Consider the following 19,945-nt stretch of genomic DNA (forward strand, 5'->3'; position numbering starts at 1 on the left):
ACAGCTCCCATCTACAGAGCAGCTCACCTACCATCAGCCATCATTAACTGACATTTCTCTTCCCTCCCTCCCTAAAGTTATCTTGGCCGGGCTGCTCACCTCAGTGTCCTGTTTGTCAACCTGTTCCCAGCTGGCCTCGGAGAAAAGTTCTGTGCTGCAGCGTGACAAACAGTTGGGGTCCAGGTTGTACTCAGAGTCCGTCATTGAGGTCTGCATGCAGGGAGAAAGAGACAATCAAAAAGGAGTAGGACAGAGTTTATCAGGCTGATATTACAACTTAAAAGTAATATCCAGGAGGTAAACAGATCAGCAGGTCTGTCAGTTTCATGCTCAATCTGTCAATATCTTACCACTTCGTCTCCCATGTCTCCATTGATCCGATGGGAGCCGATGTGCTGCTGATTCTCCAGGCGGCTCCACAGCTCCTGCACCTGCTTCTTAAGAGTCTCCACCTCCATCTGGTGACCTGCCTCAATTTGCCTAAGCCTCTGCTGGATGGCATCCGTGTGCAGCGTCAGCCCGTCATCATCCAGATGGCTGCGGGACGGTTGCTCCGGGCTGATGGCGACCCGGCTCAGCAGGGCGTGGCACCAGCGGTGCTGGGAACAGCTACCCCGTGGATGGAGGATCAGGGAGTTGCAGCTTGCCAGGGACACCTGCCGACTCAGAGGAGCCCTCTCCCCATTCCCTTTGGCCCAATGATGTCCTCCGCAGGGCTCAGCATCAGAGCTGTCGCCGTTACAAAGCCCGTCCCTACCGAGGTCAGCACTCACAGACTGAAAGGCACTGACAGAGGGTCGCTTGCTGCCCCCATTTAAAGTTCTGATAAAGCCGTGCTCGCCCATCTCTGATCCTTTTTCTTTCCTGGAGCAGGGTGGTTGGTTCCTGCCATCACTGCACGGCTGACGAGTCGGACCAACAGACAGCTGTGCAGGTAGCTCCAACCTGCTGCAGGCCTCCTCAGTTAAAGTCTCTGTGGAGCTTTCCATCAAGGAGGCCCTCTTATCCACCTGCTCCACTGGCTCTGAGACACCATGGTCAGATTCGGAGTCAGGAGATGTCTCCTCATCCACATCTGGCTTTTCAGGCGACCTATTCACAAAACCATTCATTATAGTTCTATGGTCTGCAGGCTGCTCTGGCTCACCTGAGCCAGACTCACTGGGTCCATGTGCAAGCTCCTCTTGAACAGAAGAGTTCTCTACATCCTGCTTTATCTCCACCAGATCCTCTGGTGTCTGAGTCACCTCAGCTGCCTGTTGATCCAGTTTCTCTGCCTTCTGTATGGGCAGAGAGGGAGACTCAACGTCCTCCTCAGCCTCAATTACACCATTTTCTGTAAGGTGACCATTAGCAACTGCTTCTCTCTGAATCTCAGTCCCGTTGACCTTAGCATACTGATCATCCTCTTCAACTTTCGATTCTATCTCCATCTCTGTGTCAGCGGTGTTAAAGACATGTGTGACAGCAGCACTTTCCTCTTTCTGAACATCTGCTCCCGCCTCCTCCTTCGTGGCTTCCTGAAGGATGTTCTCCATCTGTCCCTCGGCCACGCCCACAGCCACAGAGAGCTCTGCCTTCTCTGCTTCCTCTCCTGTTGCTTCTGTGCTTGCAGAGGCGTCATTTCTGAGCTCAGCATGTGAGCCCTGGGGCTGCGGGCTGTCTTCCAGTTCGGAGTCCACTCCATCTGGGTAAGGCCCAACTCCGTTAGGCCGCACCTCCTGATCCTGGCCTCCCCCTCCCTCAGGCCCCACTGCCATGTTGAGCTCCAAAGAGCGCCGGTGGTCCTGCCACTTCTCATTGAGGCTCGGGTCACTGGAGCGGCGGTTAGGAGCCAGTGAGCTTCCCAGTTCACATGCACTGGGCAAGTTGTCGAAAGATCGAGTCTTCGTACGTCTGAAGAGCAAACAAGAGAAGAATTATGCATAGGAAACAGCATTTCATTACATAACAATGGCTCAGTGTGTTTAACAGCCTATGATTCAGTCTGTAGCTGCACACATAATCATTACAAAATGTTAAGTTAACAAATCAATCAAATGTCAGCCTCATCAAAACAAGAAAAATGCAGCACAAACATAATGAAAGAGAAGCATTCAGACTTTGTCTTTTTACTGTCATAAACTATATCAACACTGAAACGAAACAACTTCCTGTTGCTCTTCCTTGCTGGTATGACTGTCATGAGACACGAGATAAGCAGAGCATAAAATCATCTATGACTGTGAGGGCCCGAGCAGAGCAACATATTTAAGCAGTGGAGTTGAAAGCCTGGCCCCTCTGGCTGTGTGGATTCCTCGACCTGTGTTTATCTTACATGAGGGAGGAAGAAGAGGGGGGGGGTCGAGTGCCAGCACGCCAGGCTCACCTGCCCAGGGGCGTGTCCTCTGGGTTGCCACCGGGCACAGGGTAGGGGGCGCAGGAGTCATCGGAGGGGGTGGTGGGGGAGGAGCTGGGCAGGTAGACTGCTGTCCACAGCATCAGGTTGCGTACATGACACACAGGATGGAGAACCTGAAACAACAGCTGCAAATTTAACTCTATGTAATTGGCAGGAAGAGGAGAAATGACAATTAACAAAAATGAAACAAAACCCTTGTTTATGGACATTTGTAAAAGAACATGTGAATGCAAATGAGTTCTGAGAATTACATTTTCCCCTCATGGTAAGTGGATAATAGTTATGGTCTGTCTACAGACTTTTTTGAACATGCTTCAGAAATTTTTTTTTAAATCATGCAGTTTATATTTTCATCAGGTTAATTGAAAAACCAGATCAAACCAGGACCAGAACTAGCAGTACTGCACTTCCTAAAGGACTTAGCTCTGAACACTTAGACGGTTATAGACAGTGGACGTACTGTCTCAGAGTGTGAGGAGTACAGCATGTTCCTCAGTGTGCGGTTGGCCGGTCTCAGCAGTGACCAGACTGAGCAGGTCCTCTCCTGAACATGGCGGTCCTCTCTCTCCTTGCCACTGTTACACAGGAAGGTGCCGAACAGACAGGAGTAGGTGTGCTGCACCAGTTTCACCTGCATACACACACACAAATGGACATGTAAAAGCTTGTTCACACACCTGAGGTATGATAATAAGAGCAAAGATGACAGGAGTTTCCTGATACGACTTAGGAACACACTCAGACTGTTACTGCATATCAGGGGCTCACAATCGGAAACCGACATGAATACACTTGAATCAGAAGATTGCCGTTTCCCCCGCTATGCATGACAACATTCTGAAGCATCTAATCTCAGGACTCCCAGATTCAGACATCACAAAGGGTCGTGTTTCACACCAACCAACAAACTTGTACGCACCAGGAAGGCCTCATTAAATTCAAAAGAGCATGGGAACTGCCTCTGCAGCTGGTGAACACAGTCCAGCCACTGCAGGAAAACAGGACAGCGCTCATTTAGGTCCTCAGAGTTTTCTCCATGGCCGCAGCGGTCAGCAAACTTGTGGCCAAAGTCCAGCCAATCGGTCTCCACCAAAACTTGGAAGCCCTGCATGAAGACGTCACAATATCTTACGGTCAATGAAATGTTGCTTTACAATAGTGTGATACTTTTACACCTAACACACTGGCAGCATGTTAAACTGAAGTGAACAAACAAGAGTTTTTCTGCTATCAAATGTTATCCTTGCTGCATTAGAATTATCACAATTATTAAATGAAATCAAAGTTAGGAGGGTTTCAATGTGAATATGCCCCTAAAATAAATAAACAAAAAATGCAAACAAAGGCCAGGGTCACGGATGAACAAAAAGAGTCTTCATCTGTACCTCAATAGTGCGGTAGTAAGGGTCCAGCAACAGTTTGGACAAAGCAACAATCTGAGGTGTGCGGTCCCAGCCGTCAGAGCAGTGCACCAGGACGGGCCTGTGGTCTCTGTCCACAGCGTTGACCACCAGGAGCGCCGCCTTCAGCAGCAGGGACAGGTGCTGCAGCCACTTGGTGCTCTCTAGTGCAGAAAGCCAGCTGAAGGGAACACAGACAGCAACAGACCAAAAACATCAGAGAACCTCATCGCCTCTGACACTACTTGATGGCACACATGTTTTATGAGGACAAGGACATAGCATGGAACGGTGCCACCTTCCACACAGCATTTATAGCCTCATCTAGTTTGCAACGTCTGTCGACAACTTCTCCACAACAGTGTATAGCTAAGAGCATAATCATGATGTAGATGTGTTGTCTTTCAACTATCTGAATATTTCGCAAGTCAGAAAAAAGAGGTCAACAGATTTAACTGATAAGGAAGAAAAAATTGTCTCACTTAAACCTGTACTGACATGACATTCACATTCATTGTTTTTAAACCTGTAAAAACAGATTTTTGGACACTAGGGGACAGCAGAAACAAGTTGTGAACTATCAAAATATATATAAATATGATAAGACAAACTTGTTGGCAAATATTTGCTAATTTATGCATGCAGCAGTTACAGAGCGACATTATCATTTATGTGGAATTGTTTTGTTTTTTTTACCACCTGGTGAACATAAGTTAAATACTCACTCTCCTTTAGCCCTGATTATGGTCTCTACCAACTCCTGAGGAATATACTAGACTCTTTAATTGGTAAGTGCTAAACCATGTTTACCATCAGCTGCTAATTTTGTCTGGGGAACTTTGCAAGTTTTAACCAGCTCTGTGTCATCACAGTATGTGTAGATAGCAGGTGTTTCGCTTCCTCCCCAGTATTCCCTAGTCATTTGCAAGGGATGTGTTTTGTGATACCCAGCTGACTTTTGACAGCGAATTATCGGGTAGCTCTGAGCACTTGTGGCACAGGTGAAAGCCGAACACCGTTCATCTGCACACCCAGCACACACTGAGTTGACTGAAAGCTGGTTTAAAAGCGTCAAAGTTTGCCTTTAAGCCCTCGGCCACCTTAGAAACAAACAAAATGTATAAATATGTGAATCTGCCAATAATTCTTATATTAATAGTTTAGTATTGCATGCACCATAAAAGGGTATGCTCACACATGGCACTTTAGGCCTTCTCTCTCAACTAAGGGGTCACTGGTCGGAAAAACAATGGAGACCTCTGCTTTAAGCAACGATTACAAGCAAATAAGCTCTGATAAACCCACTGTACAACACCAAATGACAGACAAAGTTAACAGCTAAAGAGCTAGGGAGATATTTTCTCAGGACAGCTAATGTTGAGCAAATATTAGACTTGCATTTGCCAGTTGCCCAGAGGCAGGACTCCAAATGAAGGACAGTGTATCTGACTTTCTGCTGAATGTGAAAGCAGATGTAACAATAACAACTTTACATGTCAGTCAGTTTTTCCACCCCCTAGTGGCAACAAATTATTATTTGGTAAAGTTTAGCTAATGACTTTGCCAATGTCAATCCGCAATCATGCTTTGCAAACTGATACAACTCAGGTTTAGCATTTGACGGATCACAGGAATAACGAGACATTGGTACAACCTGCAATCTTTTTTGCATAAATACCATAAAGTGTGCAAAGGATTACAATAAAGACAACCACAAAAACAAAGGTATATGGACATGTACTGTATGACCCTTTAATACACGCTCAGCTAGGATCTAGACTTTGGAGGACTTTTCAGTCTGTTTTTGTCTTCTGATTTGATCTTGTAACTACATTCATCAACGTTCTCTTAAGCCAGAGTGATTCGATTACACATCATTGGAGAGTTGAGTCTAAGAGTGCAGATGGAAAGAGATCCTCTGCTTGGAGTTGGGCCAGGCTTTCTAAATCAGGCACAGATGTATGGCCAAGGCCAAAACACAGCTGTGATTACTAGTTACCTACACTTACAGCAAAGTTGAAATCTTTGAGTTTAATAGTTTTAGCCTGCAGAGCTTTAAGAGTTACAAGTGGAGGAAACTGGAGGCACTGCTGGAGATGTAAAAAAAAACCTACTTGGCTGGATCAGGCATCTGAGTGCAGAGGAAACGCAGAGACTGGAAACTCTTGCGGATGGAGTGGATGTTGGCCATGCCCATAAACACCACCTCACAGTTGGGATAGTACTCTGAAACAGGAAGAAAATAATGTTAAAAAAAAATCAGAAAGCTGGTGGAGGTGTTAATAAACAGGACAATCACATTTGCCGTTAACTGAGTCCCTGAATCTGCAGCACATATTGACCTAATTCTGTTTGTAACCAGTGACTGAGCTGAGCAGACCTACCTGGGCATTCACAGCCTCCCCCCTTGGCCCTGTTAGCTACAGCTGCAGCGTACGACCTGGCGTCCAGGATCAGTAACTTGTGGGGCTGGATGGCCAATGTCTCCACCTCTGAGCTGTTGGTCATGGAGGATTCTGATACAGGCACAAAACACAGCAAAATTATTTCTCCGCACAGTTCAGGTTGTATGAAAGTAGGGCTTGGGGTTATGGTTGAGTTCAACATAACTATCGAAAACTGTAATTAAATCATTAAGACGTGAATATGTTTCATCCAGGCACATCCATCAGAATCTATTTGACATAAGAAATTACTATGATCTGTGCGTTTGTGTAAGCCTGCTGCTCCAGACGAGTCCCAGCAGGTTGGACTGCAGAAAGCGTCAGCTGTTCATGCCGACAGCAAGGGTAGAAATATCTGTCTGTGTGTGGTGGTAGATGTGTTATCAGCTGAAAGTGTGTGTATACAGTATGTCCATGAGTGAGAAGGTGAGTAAAGTCACACCCACACTAATGTTTTTTTGTTTGTTTGTTTGTTTGTTTTTTTTAAAGACAGCATTTTAAAATGAAAATGATCTCCGCACATAAAGGCAATTTAACCCTAATAGGATAAGCAGTTATGGAAGATGAATGAATGAACTACAGAGATGGCAAAAACTAAGACCAGAGATTTCTTTGCATTGGTTCCAAAACACTGGCATGGTGTGGACACAAGGGCATAAACGCTGCCAATAGTTATGCATTTCAAAACGTAAACGTAGTAGTGTGGATAAAGCTTACGACTGACTGGGTGTGAGCTCTTACCAAAATCAGTATCAGGCAGGTCAGTGCCGTTGGTATAGCTGCCGTTGGAAAGGTGTTTTTGGGAGCTGCTGTCCACAGCACAGGCCTTGGCAATGGACTGCACCAGGTGCTCGTCATCAGCGTTCCTCCAGCCCCACCAGCTGACCTCTGGCTGCCCGCAGCGGGCAATAACAGCTCCTGTGGTCTGGTGTCTATGTAAAGGTGGAGGGCAGGGCAACCAGGAGAAGTAAGCCAAAACACTACAACATAGACAGCCCAGTGTCTTAAGATTATGGCTGTTTATTTGATCTGGGAACTACTCTTACTTACAGGAAGAAAATACTATTTGAAATAATTTGCTGCTACAGTATGCACAATGCAGTAATACAGTGATGTGGGTGATGTACTAAATAAGAGGCAGCATTTACTGTCTATCCATTATTGATCTCTCTTGCACAAAAGCATCTTTTATTTTTTTGACTTTTCTCCCTTTTTTAAATCAAGAGGGCTGCAAATATCAAATATTTCCTTAATAAATTTATCTATTACTTATTTGATTAATTGTTTCGCAGAAAATGTCAGAAAATTGTGATAAATGCCAAAAAGTTTCCTCAAACTACAGATTTTGCCCAAAACACAGAAATGTTTCTGTCTTATAGAACTAGACCAACAAATATTCTAATCTGAGAAGCTGAAAGCATTTTTTTTTTTTTTACTTTTTTTGCTTAGAAAAAGCAATCTAAGAAATAATTAGATTATTAAAGTTGGCTCATCACTTAATTGACAAATCTTTCAAGATGATATAAGAATGAAATATGATTCATTGGTTGAAGAGCTCATAACTGATCTGATCTATGACGGGTCAAAAGTAAGCCTCCTTTCATTTCCATAAGCGAGAAAGGTAAGGAACCACTGGCTTCAGGAAGTCTACAGCCACCAAAGCAAACTTTGTCTTATGTTTATTTCAGGTGCTATGACGCACAAAACTGGCATACAAAGTTGTCATTTATGGTTAGAGTAGTTTTCCAAAAACAATGTTCAAAGACTCTCAAGCACTGTTTGTTAAATACAAAAACCACAATTCACTGAAGCTATGACACAGTGTATGTTATTGGTTAAGTCAGTGGTCTTGGCCATGTTGACAAACTCTGAATGAAGCCAAATGGAGAAATGTAGCCTGGAGGGAACTGTTCATTAGTAATTAGCTGTACGCTGTAGTTGTAAATAAAGTAAACTCTGTCCACGGTGACACTGATACAGAGCCATAAAAATATTATCTGAGGATGATTTAATTCCTTTCACAAACAAATAGGCCAATCAGCACATAAGAAAGCTTTTCATTGCTGCGTAGCGATAAACATGTTTAACCTTCAACCTTGAAACAAACACACCAACCTATAAACCACAGAAGGAAACCTCTTCCAGGAGCGGAAGGCTGCCACATTTTCCAGCTCCTTGTCAGTGATCCAGGCTGGCACCAGGAGCTGCTGAGGATAGCTGGGGCAAAGCCTGGGAGAGCAGAGGGGCACAGAGAGTGAGAGTGAGAACACCAAAGGGCTGTGATGGCTCAACAAAAGTCTCTGTCTACAGACACCTAATCCTGGGCTGGGCTCTTATCAGCCCGGGGCGCAGCACCAGTGGAGTACAATAACACAACCGCCCACTGTCTAACACGCACACACTGACTTGTGCTCTACGCCAAGGAAAGCAAAGGACGGATCTATCTCCTAGCTGGGAGTGAGGGAAATCAACACAGCAGCAGGTTATCCTGAATAAGCACTGCTATTACCTGAACTTGCTGTTGATGTCAGATATCCTCCAGGCGTTTTGAGTGTCAAAGCCCATCCTCTCCACTTCATTCTTGAACCAGGAGGTCACGTGTTCGCCTACAGAGAGCAGAGATGTCCGATAAGACCGGAGCAGAGAGGAGGTTGTGCTGAGGTTATGCGAGGATATGTGAGAGACAATACGGTACCTGGTCTACACAGCTCGCCGTGCTGCTCCTTCTCTCCAGCGTATACATCCATGCACCAGGCATGGAAGGCGAAGGAGAAGAGGTCCTCCAGGCGAGAGGGAGGGCGCAGTACTGCATTCAGGCGTTTCAACCATTCCTGACACTGCTCAAAGGTGGAGAACTGACACCTGGGAATCAAACACAAAAGCCAATGTTACACCTTGATCATCCTAAAAAGTTTTATCAGGGTTCAAGGCTGGTAATCCAAAAAAAAAAAAAAAAAAAAATCAATACTGTTATCTACTTCAGAATCAAGCAATCAAGCATCACTTCTCTGAGCTGTTTTTGGAAATCATACATATTCCTCACCAAGAGTTAAACTCTACCTGTCTCGAGCTCTATAAATGGTAGCTGTGCAAATAGTTAGATATTACCATGACATAAATCATGCTTTTCCACTGTCATTCCTTCCTTAAAGGTACAGGAAGCTCAACACTGTAAACATTAAATAGGTGTTAATAATAAATGTGGTCTTGACATCAGCTTTTAAAATGTCATGAACTAGTGATGATTACTCCTATGTTGTTTTTTTACTTAGCTTTTACTTGGTTGGATTTTTAAAGGGTTTGAAAGTGGTTCAGGTTCAGATAAAGAACACTGCTCTCACCTAACAAAACCTTTGATGTGTGACTGGCACTAATTTGATAACTCTAATTACTTGTCTAACTCTAATTACTAAATGGCTTCCCAACTTCTGAGCAGTGTTGAAAAGTGAAGGACAACTACAATAAACCTGTTCTCTTGTCAGATTTTACACAATGAATCTTCCACAGAGATTATCAGAGGTTGCATTAACCAAATATTTTCCATCACAGACTGAATTTTTTTTAACATTGACAGATTAGAACACTGAGGCCGCTCTACCATAACTTTAAGTTATTCACATCCCTGTCCAGGTGGGGGCATGTGCATATTTTTTAGCTATTGTTTCGTCTTGTCTTTGATCTCACTTGCATAGCCATCACATTGTTGAGCTATTTCGCTACATACCATTGCAAAATGGTATGTAGCGAAATAGCGGCAGCTCAGTGTCCAAAGTTTCTCTGCACCATCGCTGTCTCTGTTCATCTTTTCTCTCTGTGCCCTTTTAAACAGGGCTGTAGAGCCGCAACAATACAAGTACCAAAACAACGCTCTGCCACTTTCTTCCTCCAAGTCAGGAAATTAGAGTATTCATCACTTAGTCACTTGTTAAAAAAATAAATTAAATAATACAAATTAAATGCTAACAAATATGTCTTTTTGTCATTTTAAAAACTGAAAAATGACAGGTAATAGATTATGCTGGAATTTTTGTGACAATGTCTATCAAAATGGCAGGAAATAAGAATGTCTGACGCAACCTCTGAACAAAATTTTAAAGGACAGGGAAAAAGGATATTTGTGAGCAGCACACATTAAAGCAGGATACAACAACCTGAGCTGGTTAACAGTTTAGTGGCATTGCTGCAGCTTTATTGTTTAAATTTTGTGAGGCTGAGCAACACGTGTTTTTTTCTGAATTGATTGTGAAAAGGCAGTGATATCATTTTTTACCTAAACATATTTTTCCGTTAGAGTTGCTGGGCGAAAAATGTATTTAACAGCTTCTATGAATTGTTAACTTGTCCTTCCGTCCCTCTGTTGCGAATATGGTAAAAGCCTGTTTTGTCATTTTTGGGGTTGTTGAATCTTTAGATGTATGTGAGAATAAGGTCAGTCTACTGCTCAGGTGTAGTAATACTCCATCTTTGTTCAGCACCTCATTTTGTTTCTTAGTGGGCTGAACTTGGTGAAGCTGCGCTGTTCAAATCATTCTGGCCTCATCTTGGTCAAGCACAGTTTATGGCTGTAGGATTCCTCTGTTACTTTATAGTGTGTACCATGTTTAAGTGATGCCATAGCAACCTAAGCCACATGGCTTTATCCTTCCAGATAATAGCAATCAAGTCAGAATAAACACTGGTGATTGATGCTTTCTGTCACTTCAAAGGCTTTTAACAGAACATTGTATGTATTCCTACATATAAACGTAATTCTACAACATGTTTCCTATACCTTTAACACATAGCAGGTAACAGCTAGAATGACTTTAGGTTGCAGGAATGTATCGCTGGTCATACCTGACAACTTTACAGTCTTTACAGGTGACATGAAGCTGGAACATATCCCGACACTCCACGTTTTCTATGAGCTGAAGAGGAACCTGCAGAGCAAAGAGAGGGAACATCAACTCTATACCCAGTCACACTTTGATGGAAATGTTAACTAGCTCATCGAGAATATCAAAACTGTACCAACAGAACACATGCAGTCAGTAAAAGTAGTGTGGTAGACTGCAACTGATCATCGCTTTAGCAAATGTGTGGTCAACACAGTAAAACGCCTTCATGCCAAGAATCAGTCACAATTGCAGCAACATCATGTTTAATTAAAATATTTAATTGTATAAACCAAACCACCACTCAGCCACACGGTGCTAAAAATACACAAGTCACACAGATTACTTGTCCAGGTGCGTTTCCATTAATTTTTCACATCACATCACGTCTCCCTGAGCTCTGTTATTATACATAATCTTCTTAACTTTGAGTGCAGGAGCAAAAAAAAAAAAAAAAACACTCAAAACTAGATCCAGAAGAACCTGTATCTGCACTTCCCTTTTGGCCCAGAGCTGCAGTCTTATCTTTTATAGGCAAATACCATCCAAAGTACAGAACTGCCATGTGCTTATGACTTAAGACCATACTTTGAATACAGCAGGGAAATACCTATGCTGCTTTTGACTAAGCTCTGTTAATTAGCTAAGAGCACTGTTCAGCAGCGCAGTGGGCTTTCATAAAAGATGTGGCTCAAGCTGCTGTTCACACACAGTCCAGACCCATGCACGATCAACGGCCAGTCATCAGCAGGTCAAGCTCCAAATACATGAGTACAATGACAGGGTTACTGCCTGATGGGAGATTGTGTTGGTGTAAAAGCTGCAGCAAAACATAGGCAGCTTGCCTGTTTAATGTGGATGGATTCTTCCTTAACATTTTTTTTTCCATCACATTTACTTTAATCCTAGGGCCAACATGTGCTGATCGGTTGTTCGATTTGTTGGTCGGTATGGTCTAGTTCGACCAAAGTCTCATTTATCAGACAATCACTGGTGTTACTTTCATGAGACCGCGTGTCCACCAAAGTGTTTTTTTTCCAACTCAAAGAGCAGACCCTCCTCTGAAAGCTCCTGGCTGGGAGCACTAGAGCGCTTTGAGGGTGAAGTGTTCTTTTTCATCTCAGATGCTTTAGTTGTGTCTAGTTGCTATGATACACAATAGGTAAAAATGTCGGCACAGAGTAGAGTACTTGCTCTGGCCCTTGCTCTGGATGAAGGGAAGGCTGAGGTACATGGGGAGAGCATACTGACACACTGGTCTATGTGGGTTCAGTATTAACTTCTTCGTTGTTGTTGTTGTTGTTGTTCTTGTAGGATGTGACAGTGGTCCGCTTCTCCACTGTGATTGGATGGCTGGGCAAGATGTGAAAGTGACAAGTGCAGCGTTGTACCGAAAGTTGAACATTTTTCAACTTTTGGTGACCAGAAAAAACCAGACACTCAGCACCTTCTCACGCTGCTGGTGTTTGTAACATAGTGTAAATTAATGGCGCTCCCACTGCAAAGATTTTTTAAAATTCACTAGCTTCATGAAAAAAATACTTTGGTGGACACACATCACTGCTAAGTAGAGCATTTTAGTTCATCTAGAGATAACATGCAGATATTTTTCCCCCTTTGACCAACTGATTGGTTGAAGAGTAGGTAGAATTTCAGTCGACCAAATTTTTCTTGGGTTGATTGTGGCCATATTTGATCCAACACCTGGTGTTAAACAGGATAAACGAGCAGGATTCTACTCCTCTAGTTACCAGCCAGTTAACAGACAGGCACACACAAATTAAACACTCAAGTCAACCACTCCAAGCCGTGCAGCTCTGCTGGTACTTACTGACACCTCACAACAACAACTCTATCCAAAACAAAACAGAGAGAACAATAATGAAAGTGATGCATGTTGATTTGGAACTATTTTCGGACCGTGTAGGGCTGCAATCGCAGCACATTCCGGATGTTTTAGCATCCTGCTGCCACAACGTAATTCCTGCCCTCTAATCTACATCCCTAATCTGGCCATCATCAAAATTCCTAGGCTGCTTGTTAACAGCCTCTCGCTCTCTTGCAGCACCTCCCACCCCTGATCTGTGAGCTCTGACAACTCTGGCATGTGATGCAGATGCCTTGTCAGCCCTTCCAAATATGTGTGAAGAGAACTTTGGCTCTGTCTGATGTGAGAACAGAGAGGCGATGTGTGCACCAAAAACTGGAGGCTCATTAAGGTCCAATTAACCCCGGCAACACGTGACAGGGAGTGAACAGAAACATTAAACAATCAGATGGATGCTATCATCAGAGCCACTGTATAAATCCTAAACATATCTTTTTTATTTGATCAACTAAAGAATGACATCTAATTATATGGATCAGTTTAGAGGGAAAGCCAACATTGGGGATTTGGTCCATGTTCCAGTTTCAAACAATACAAAGTAACTGAGGCAAAATAGAAACCAAAATGAAATTCGGAAGCTATCAGTAGGGCTCTAACTGCTGACACCATACCTGAGTTTAGGTACACATATAGAAACTAGGGGTGTAGGGTTCCATCAATCTTGATCGATGTATTAATTCAGTGATCAATGATCCAATATCATCGATGCAAAGTGAAAACATTGATCCGTATCACCATCTTTGGGATATGCCTTTATTTTGAAATTCTGAGTCACCGTCAAACAGCATCAGCCAGACGATGGCAAGCAGATGATGAGAATAATGCTATTTACTCAGGAATAAATCAGCTATGTTGCAGTATTTTGGATTTTAAAAAATTAAGGTCAACAGGCAAAACACATGCCATTGGTAAACATCACTGTTATGAAATAAAATACTAGGAAATAATAGGAAACACGACACACCTGCTTGGACAGGCACCTCACTCCGCTAACTTCTTGCAGCAACACAGCAACATTAACTGCTCTGTTTCAACAACGTTCAGCTGAAAATACATGCATGCAGGTTGAAATTCAACCGTGGTGTTTTGTTATATATCTTAATGAAACTAGTGATTTAAACCCCTAATAGAAATGAAATCTTTTCAATACCTTACTCCTTACCTCAATACCTTACCTTAACAACGTGCAAAGACATTACAGTGACTTTTTTTAACTGTCAACGAATCCCATAAAAAGACAGGAACCAACAAAACAGTCCAATCAACAGCAATCACTGGTTGTTGGGCTGAAGAGGGTTACCCAACCCTAACACAGACAATACCTGTTGGTAGGATCAATTCATTGTTGGTTATCCATAGATGATGATAGTTTTCAAGAGAGGGAAGTGAAACAGCAAAAAGCTTTCCTTGTAGCACATGATTTGTCATTGCACAACATTTCTGCTCTCACGTCAGCAGCAGAGCAGCTTGGTGATCTGAACATACCATGTGCTTTTTCTAAGGCGTTTAGAGTCCTGGTCAAACTATGGCAAATACTTAATTTGTGAATTAATAAAAACTTGCATGTAAACAGCTTATGAGAGATAGTACACATAATATGACAACGAGGGAATACACTATCTGAGAAAAAGGAAAGTGGGCTGTTTTCAGTACCACTACCCTGTGCAACGCTTATGTGCGCAATATAGAACATACAGTTCAAATTTATATATATGTGTACGTATGTACGTGTGCGGTGTGCCTCTGGGTTGTACCAAGTCTCAGTCATAAGTCATAGGTTTCTAAATTTAAATGGAGCCAGTCTTGCTGTAAGAGTATAAAAAACAGTTTAAAATAAAGTTAGGTGAACATGTTTGCAAATGAGGAAGGTTTTTTTGAGAGTGACCACAATTGGGTAACAGGACTAAACCATCTTTCTTAACATGGTGAGGGTGAAAAGAGAGACAGACAGAGAGAGACACAGAGAGAGAGGGTGCCACTGTTATGCATCCCCTGTGGAACCACTGCAACCAAGGCAACAGCAAGTGCAGAGAGAAAGCAGAGCGGGCAGGCGAGTGTAGAAACAGAGGTGATGAAGAGTCACGCGGCACTGCTGCCAGCGCAGATCAGCTCTGAATGGCCTGGTCACCACAGCGCTGGCACAATGGCCCCGACTCTGTCCATTCACAAAACATTAATACACACATTCACACAGCCTCGAGTAGAGACAAAGCAGTTAATTCTTCAGTTATTTTGAGCTGTGTGAGAGACATTCTCTAATCGTATCTGACCTTGACGCTCATCACACACTTTCAAAGACACTTACGTTGACAACGGACTCTTTGAACTTGATGTGTAGGCGGTAGTTGGACATTGCAATGATGGCATCCTCTGCTCTCCCCACATACTCTGTGAACTCCCCATGCAGCTCAGGAAAGGGCACCTAGCAACAGCAGGAGATAAAACATTTCAAACAAACTGCAGAGCCACATAGATCACCGGTGATGATGATATATTACACAGGGGGCTGTAGTACAGTCACTTGTTTCACTAGATATGAGAAGTGTACCACGGAGCGAGCTCAGTAGGATTGTGAGGTGTGTTGAGTCTAAAGCCGGAGGGTTTTTTGTTTTTTTTTTTTAATTTTATGAAGGTGGTTCTCTTTTACCCGGCCATGTCGCCATGGTATCTTATGCTGCACAGCTAACCCAGTCCAGACCAGTTTTAAATCTGAGTCTGAGATTGAAATCGGCTTGAGACTCCTTTTCAAACTGTGTCAATCTATAGTCAAAAGTCAATATATGAGCCATACAGATTCTCAGCTGAGGGAACACACTATATATGAAAACTTGTTGAGCTAAAGTATTACACTACTATTACCACCAATCGAAGCAGTACAGTTAAAATAGCGCTTACTGTATGCATTGTGTTGCTACAGGAACCAACATGAATTCAGCTGGTCATGCAGAAAATCTGAACACATATATTCTTTAATTTCATTTGCAAGGTTGTTGTTGTTCTCACTGAACTACTAAATATGTTTGTAGTGTTCTCTGGCTGGTTGCTGATAAGTAGAGTTTAACTTCTGATTTAACACTAAAAATTAAAACCCTCGGCGCGCACTGCAGTGCAAGCAGACAGATGCGCAACTCAGAGCAGCATGTGTCACTGACACCAGACTCAGAGCGCAGCAGACCGGTGGAAAATGTCACCATCAGCATATTATTTTACATCAATAAAATCTATTGTATCATTATTTTGAGTCACATTGTTGAAAGAATGTAGTTGTCTGTGTTCAAGCAGGATAATAGGTCTCCATTCATTGCACGTCGGGCTTTCTATGTCCTTTTCGGAGATGGTGTTGCGTTCAAGTGGTACCAATGTGTTTTTACTATAGCAGTCAAGCAAAGCGTATACATAACAAGTCACTCTTGCAGGTAAATTTGAGGTTTTAAAGTGTAAACTTTACACCTCTTTTCCACAACAAGAACCTTTTTTTCTATAACCAGCCAATTAACTTTTTCTGGAACCCAAGAACTTAACCACCTTTACAAGTGGGATTTTTTTTAACATTCCTATTACACAATAAAAAGGCCTTGTGCACAAACTGGCCATTTTCAGTGGGCTGCAAAACATTAGCATTTGCAGTACTGAACAACACTGATTTTTTTTTCTCATATCACTTGACTTTTGGGACTTTGCATCTGAGACTGGTCAAACTGAAACCGACATCACAGGTGACACAGTGATTGTGCAACTGATAACAGAGAAGAGACTTGCCCACATATTTACACATAGCTGTCAGGTTAATTGTGTTTTTTTACAGCACAATATAAGTGGTGAGGGCAGCGGCTTCCTCACCTGCATGTTTTCCTCCTCCAGAACGGGGGACTTCTTGGGGAAGATCTGATTGGCCTGGATGCACTCCAAGCTCTGCTGCCCCTCCTCCTCCTGTAGACAAAAAGCCTGTTAACGCTTTACTGAGCTGGTATCAACTTTAACAACCACAACCTTCTTTCAGTCACATATTTTCTTTGCTTTAATATGGCTTTTACAAAATTTGTCCAGGGAGGGCTGGCTGAGTGTGAACTTTTACATCACTCTGCTCCTGTCACACCCTCATGTACACTGACACATACATTTACAGCTTTGACCACTAATGCCAGCCTTATACTAAATGACTTTTCATGCAATTTCACGGCTGCAGACAAATTTCCAGTGTCAGAGTAAAATCACGAGAGTTTTACCTAAGTTGGAGCACGCTCCTGTGATCGTTTGGTGTAAGGTAAGGGTGGGCGATATATATACAGTGGTGGAAAAAAGTTTTTGGACACCCCATGCATTTGTGAAATATTGCATTAAGAATCACTCTTAGGTCTTCAAGTGCAATTTCTTTTAGTACAGTCACAGCCAAAATACCAAATAAATCCTAAAAAAGCCATTAAAAAACTTAAAATTGATTGGTTCCATAAAAATACATAAGAAATTTTGAGTATTGGGTCATTTTGGTACCAGTGATGAAGGTCGTTCTTTTTATTAAAAGACACAATTTTTGTTGTCAAGCTTCGTGTCTACATAAAGCCAGCACATTTGAAAGTTCTTCAGACACAAAAATGGCTAAAACAAGGAACCTAACGCAGGAAACACGCCTGAAGATAAAGATTCTCAGCCAGGAAGGGTACAGCTGCCGCCAGATAGCCAGGAAGTGCAGATGCAGTCCTTCAGCAGTTGGATACACTCTGCAGAAATACAGACGAACCAACAGCTTGGAAGACAAACCAAGATCTGGGCGTCCAATGGTTTCTTCAGCAAGAAATGACCGCATCCTGATCCGCATGTGCAGGCAAAACCGCCGAATGACATCACAGGAGCTTCAGCAGCAGTGGTCAAACCAAACTGGTGTCCAGTGTTCCACCCACACTGTACATGGCTGACTTTTAGATCATGGCTTAAGGTCCTACAAGGCTATCAAGAAGCCCCTGATCAATGAGAGACAGAGGTTAGCCCGGCGTTGTTGGGCCCAGGCACACAAGAACTGGACAGCCAGGAATTGGAAGAAGATTTTGTGGTCAGATGAGTCCAGTTTCCAGCTTTATCTTCCTCCTACTAATGTGAGGGTACGCAGAAGGCCAGGCGAAGCATTATCTCCAGCATGTACAGTACCTACTGTCAAGCATGGTGGAGGCAGTATCATGGTTTGGGGATGCATGAGTGCTGCTGGTGTTGGTCATCTCACTGTCTGTGATGGCACATTGAACTCTACCAAGTATTGTACCATTCTCAAAACCCACATGCTCCCTTCTGCACGTGCACTGTTCCGTCGAGGTAAAAACTGGATGTTTCAACAAGATAATGCCCCTTGCCACACATCCAAGGCCAGTAGAACTTGGCTGCAGGAGCACAGTATCCAGGTCTTAGAGTGGCCAGCTCAATCCCCGGACATGAGCCCCATTGAAAATCTGTGGTGGATTATCAAAAGGTCTGTTTCAAAGCATAAACCAAAGAATTTAGAAGAATTAAAAGCAGTAATTCAAGAAGAATGGGACAAGATTGCCCCTGAACAGTGTGAAAGGCTCGTGGGGAACATGCCAGCCAGGATTAGAGCTCTACGTGCCAATGGCAGGACTACTAAATATTAATTTGATGATGTGATGGTTTATTTATTTTTTGTTCAGTTTTGAACACATTCTCTGTTATTTGTTGACTTTGATACCGACAATGTTGAGAACTGACATATTGAAACTGTCAAGAATTTAGTTTTGTTAGTTTTTCTTGTAAACAATAAACAAAAAAATATAATTTGTATTTGTTTGTATCTGTCTAATGCAGCCACACCTTTTGAAACACAAAAAAGATTTTTCCACAAATATTTCATGATAATATTTGAGATTGTGTAAAATTTTAAGGGTGTCCGAAAACTTTTTTCCACCACTGTATATATAACGATAATATAAAAACAACTGAAAACACACGTTGAAACCAGGTTGAAAACCCACACATTCACTGAACAAGAGTTATCGAGACAACATGGCAACACTGCCCACAGATGCTCCAGCAGCTTCGGAAGATGTAGGTCAACTGCAGAGATAGGTCCCAGCCTGTCAGGCGGGAACTAAGGTTATGCTGTATTGTGTTGCAGGGGAACAATTAAAGGGTTGCTCAAGTACCTGAAGCCTGCGTGGTTCATGAGTGGTTTGCGGTTATACCAATAAATAACTGAACATAGGGTCAGACGTAAAGTCAGACGCAAGCGACAGTACTAGTGACTTAGTCTGCATATAGCAACACGCAAAAGTGTCTAGTTTTAGGTCGGGAAAGTTCGCAGTACCGGAAGACCATCTACTGAGCTACCTAGCCTAGCCACAGTTAGCTGAACGAAGCGGCAACATGGCACAGTTTCATGTCTCCCCGTGGAAAAGTTCACCTTCAAGGCTGAAGACTGGCCAAAATGGCCAAGTAGATAGTAATCGTGAAGGGGACAGTGGGGAGTCTCAGTTCTCTGGTACTGATGAAAAGGAGGAGAAACTGGTGAAGTTGTGGAGTGAACAAGGGTCCATGTTTAATTCTGCATTAATCTAATTCACTGACTGAAACTTGTTTTATTGAGAAATGTTAGTTTTTGAAACAACTCGCCTCTCCCACTAAATTAGTGCAGCTAACCACCAGAGGCTGGTGGTGAGTTGAGGCTACAAAATCTAAAATGTTCCAAAATCTTTACAGATTATATTAATGCTGAATGGGCAAGAATACTGTTGACAAATGACGGCTTTTATCTTGAGCCTCTCTATAGGTAAGAAACTTTTAATATGTTATATTTCTTAAAGGGAGTTTGAGGTAATATTTTCCACCAGGAGCAGGGCAGAAAATATTCTCAAAAGAAATCTAGTCTTGAAAAAAGTGACCTTGCAGGATCCTTGGTCTTTGCAAAATCTTAGTGTGACTAAAAACTCATACTTGAA

At 42.8% G+C, this 19,945-nt stretch overlaps 1 protein-coding gene across 4 annotated transcripts in view; it reads right to left on the bottom strand.

Annotated features, from left to right (window-relative positions):
• Positions 1–19,945, bottom strand: part of mtmr3 (myotubularin related protein 3) — a 35,089-nt gene that overhangs the window by 9,601 nt on the left and 5,543 nt on the right. For 2 of the 4 annotated variants that reach the window (XM_049578942.1, XM_049578940.1), the window contains exons 4-19: positions 16,848–16,937; positions 15,313–15,429; positions 12,951–12,971; positions 11,082–11,164; positions 8,941–9,107; positions 8,755–8,851; positions 8,361–8,474; positions 6,987–7,177; positions 6,186–6,317; positions 5,916–6,027; positions 3,787–3,982; positions 3,321–3,506; positions 2,862–3,032; positions 2,369–2,514; positions 351–1,896; positions 100–210 (exon numbers count right to left, since the gene is read on the bottom strand). In XM_049578942.1, the coding sequence (XP_049434899.1) occupies positions 100–210; positions 351–1,896; positions 2,369–2,514; positions 2,862–3,032; positions 3,321–3,506; positions 3,787–3,982; positions 5,916–6,027; positions 6,186–6,317; positions 6,987–7,177; positions 8,361–8,474; positions 8,755–8,851; positions 8,941–9,107; positions 11,082–11,164; positions 12,951–12,971; positions 15,313–15,429; positions 16,848–16,937 (3,480 nt within the window). The remainder of the gene's footprint in view (positions 1–99; positions 211–350; positions 1,897–2,368; positions 2,515–2,861; positions 3,033–3,320; positions 3,507–3,786; positions 3,983–5,915; positions 6,028–6,185; positions 6,318–6,986; positions 7,178–8,360; positions 8,475–8,754; positions 8,852–8,940; positions 9,108–11,081; positions 11,165–12,950; positions 12,972–15,312; positions 15,430–16,847; positions 16,938–19,945) is intronic. The other 2 variants (XM_049578943.1, XM_049578941.1) reach the window with 1 other exon arrangement.

The sequence above is a fragment of the Epinephelus fuscoguttatus genome, linkage group LG6 (genome assembly GCF_011397635.1).
Source record: "Epinephelus fuscoguttatus linkage group LG6, E.fuscoguttatus.final_Chr_v1".
Lineage (NCBI taxonomy): Eukaryota > Metazoa > Chordata > Actinopteri > Perciformes > Serranidae > Epinephelus > Epinephelus fuscoguttatus.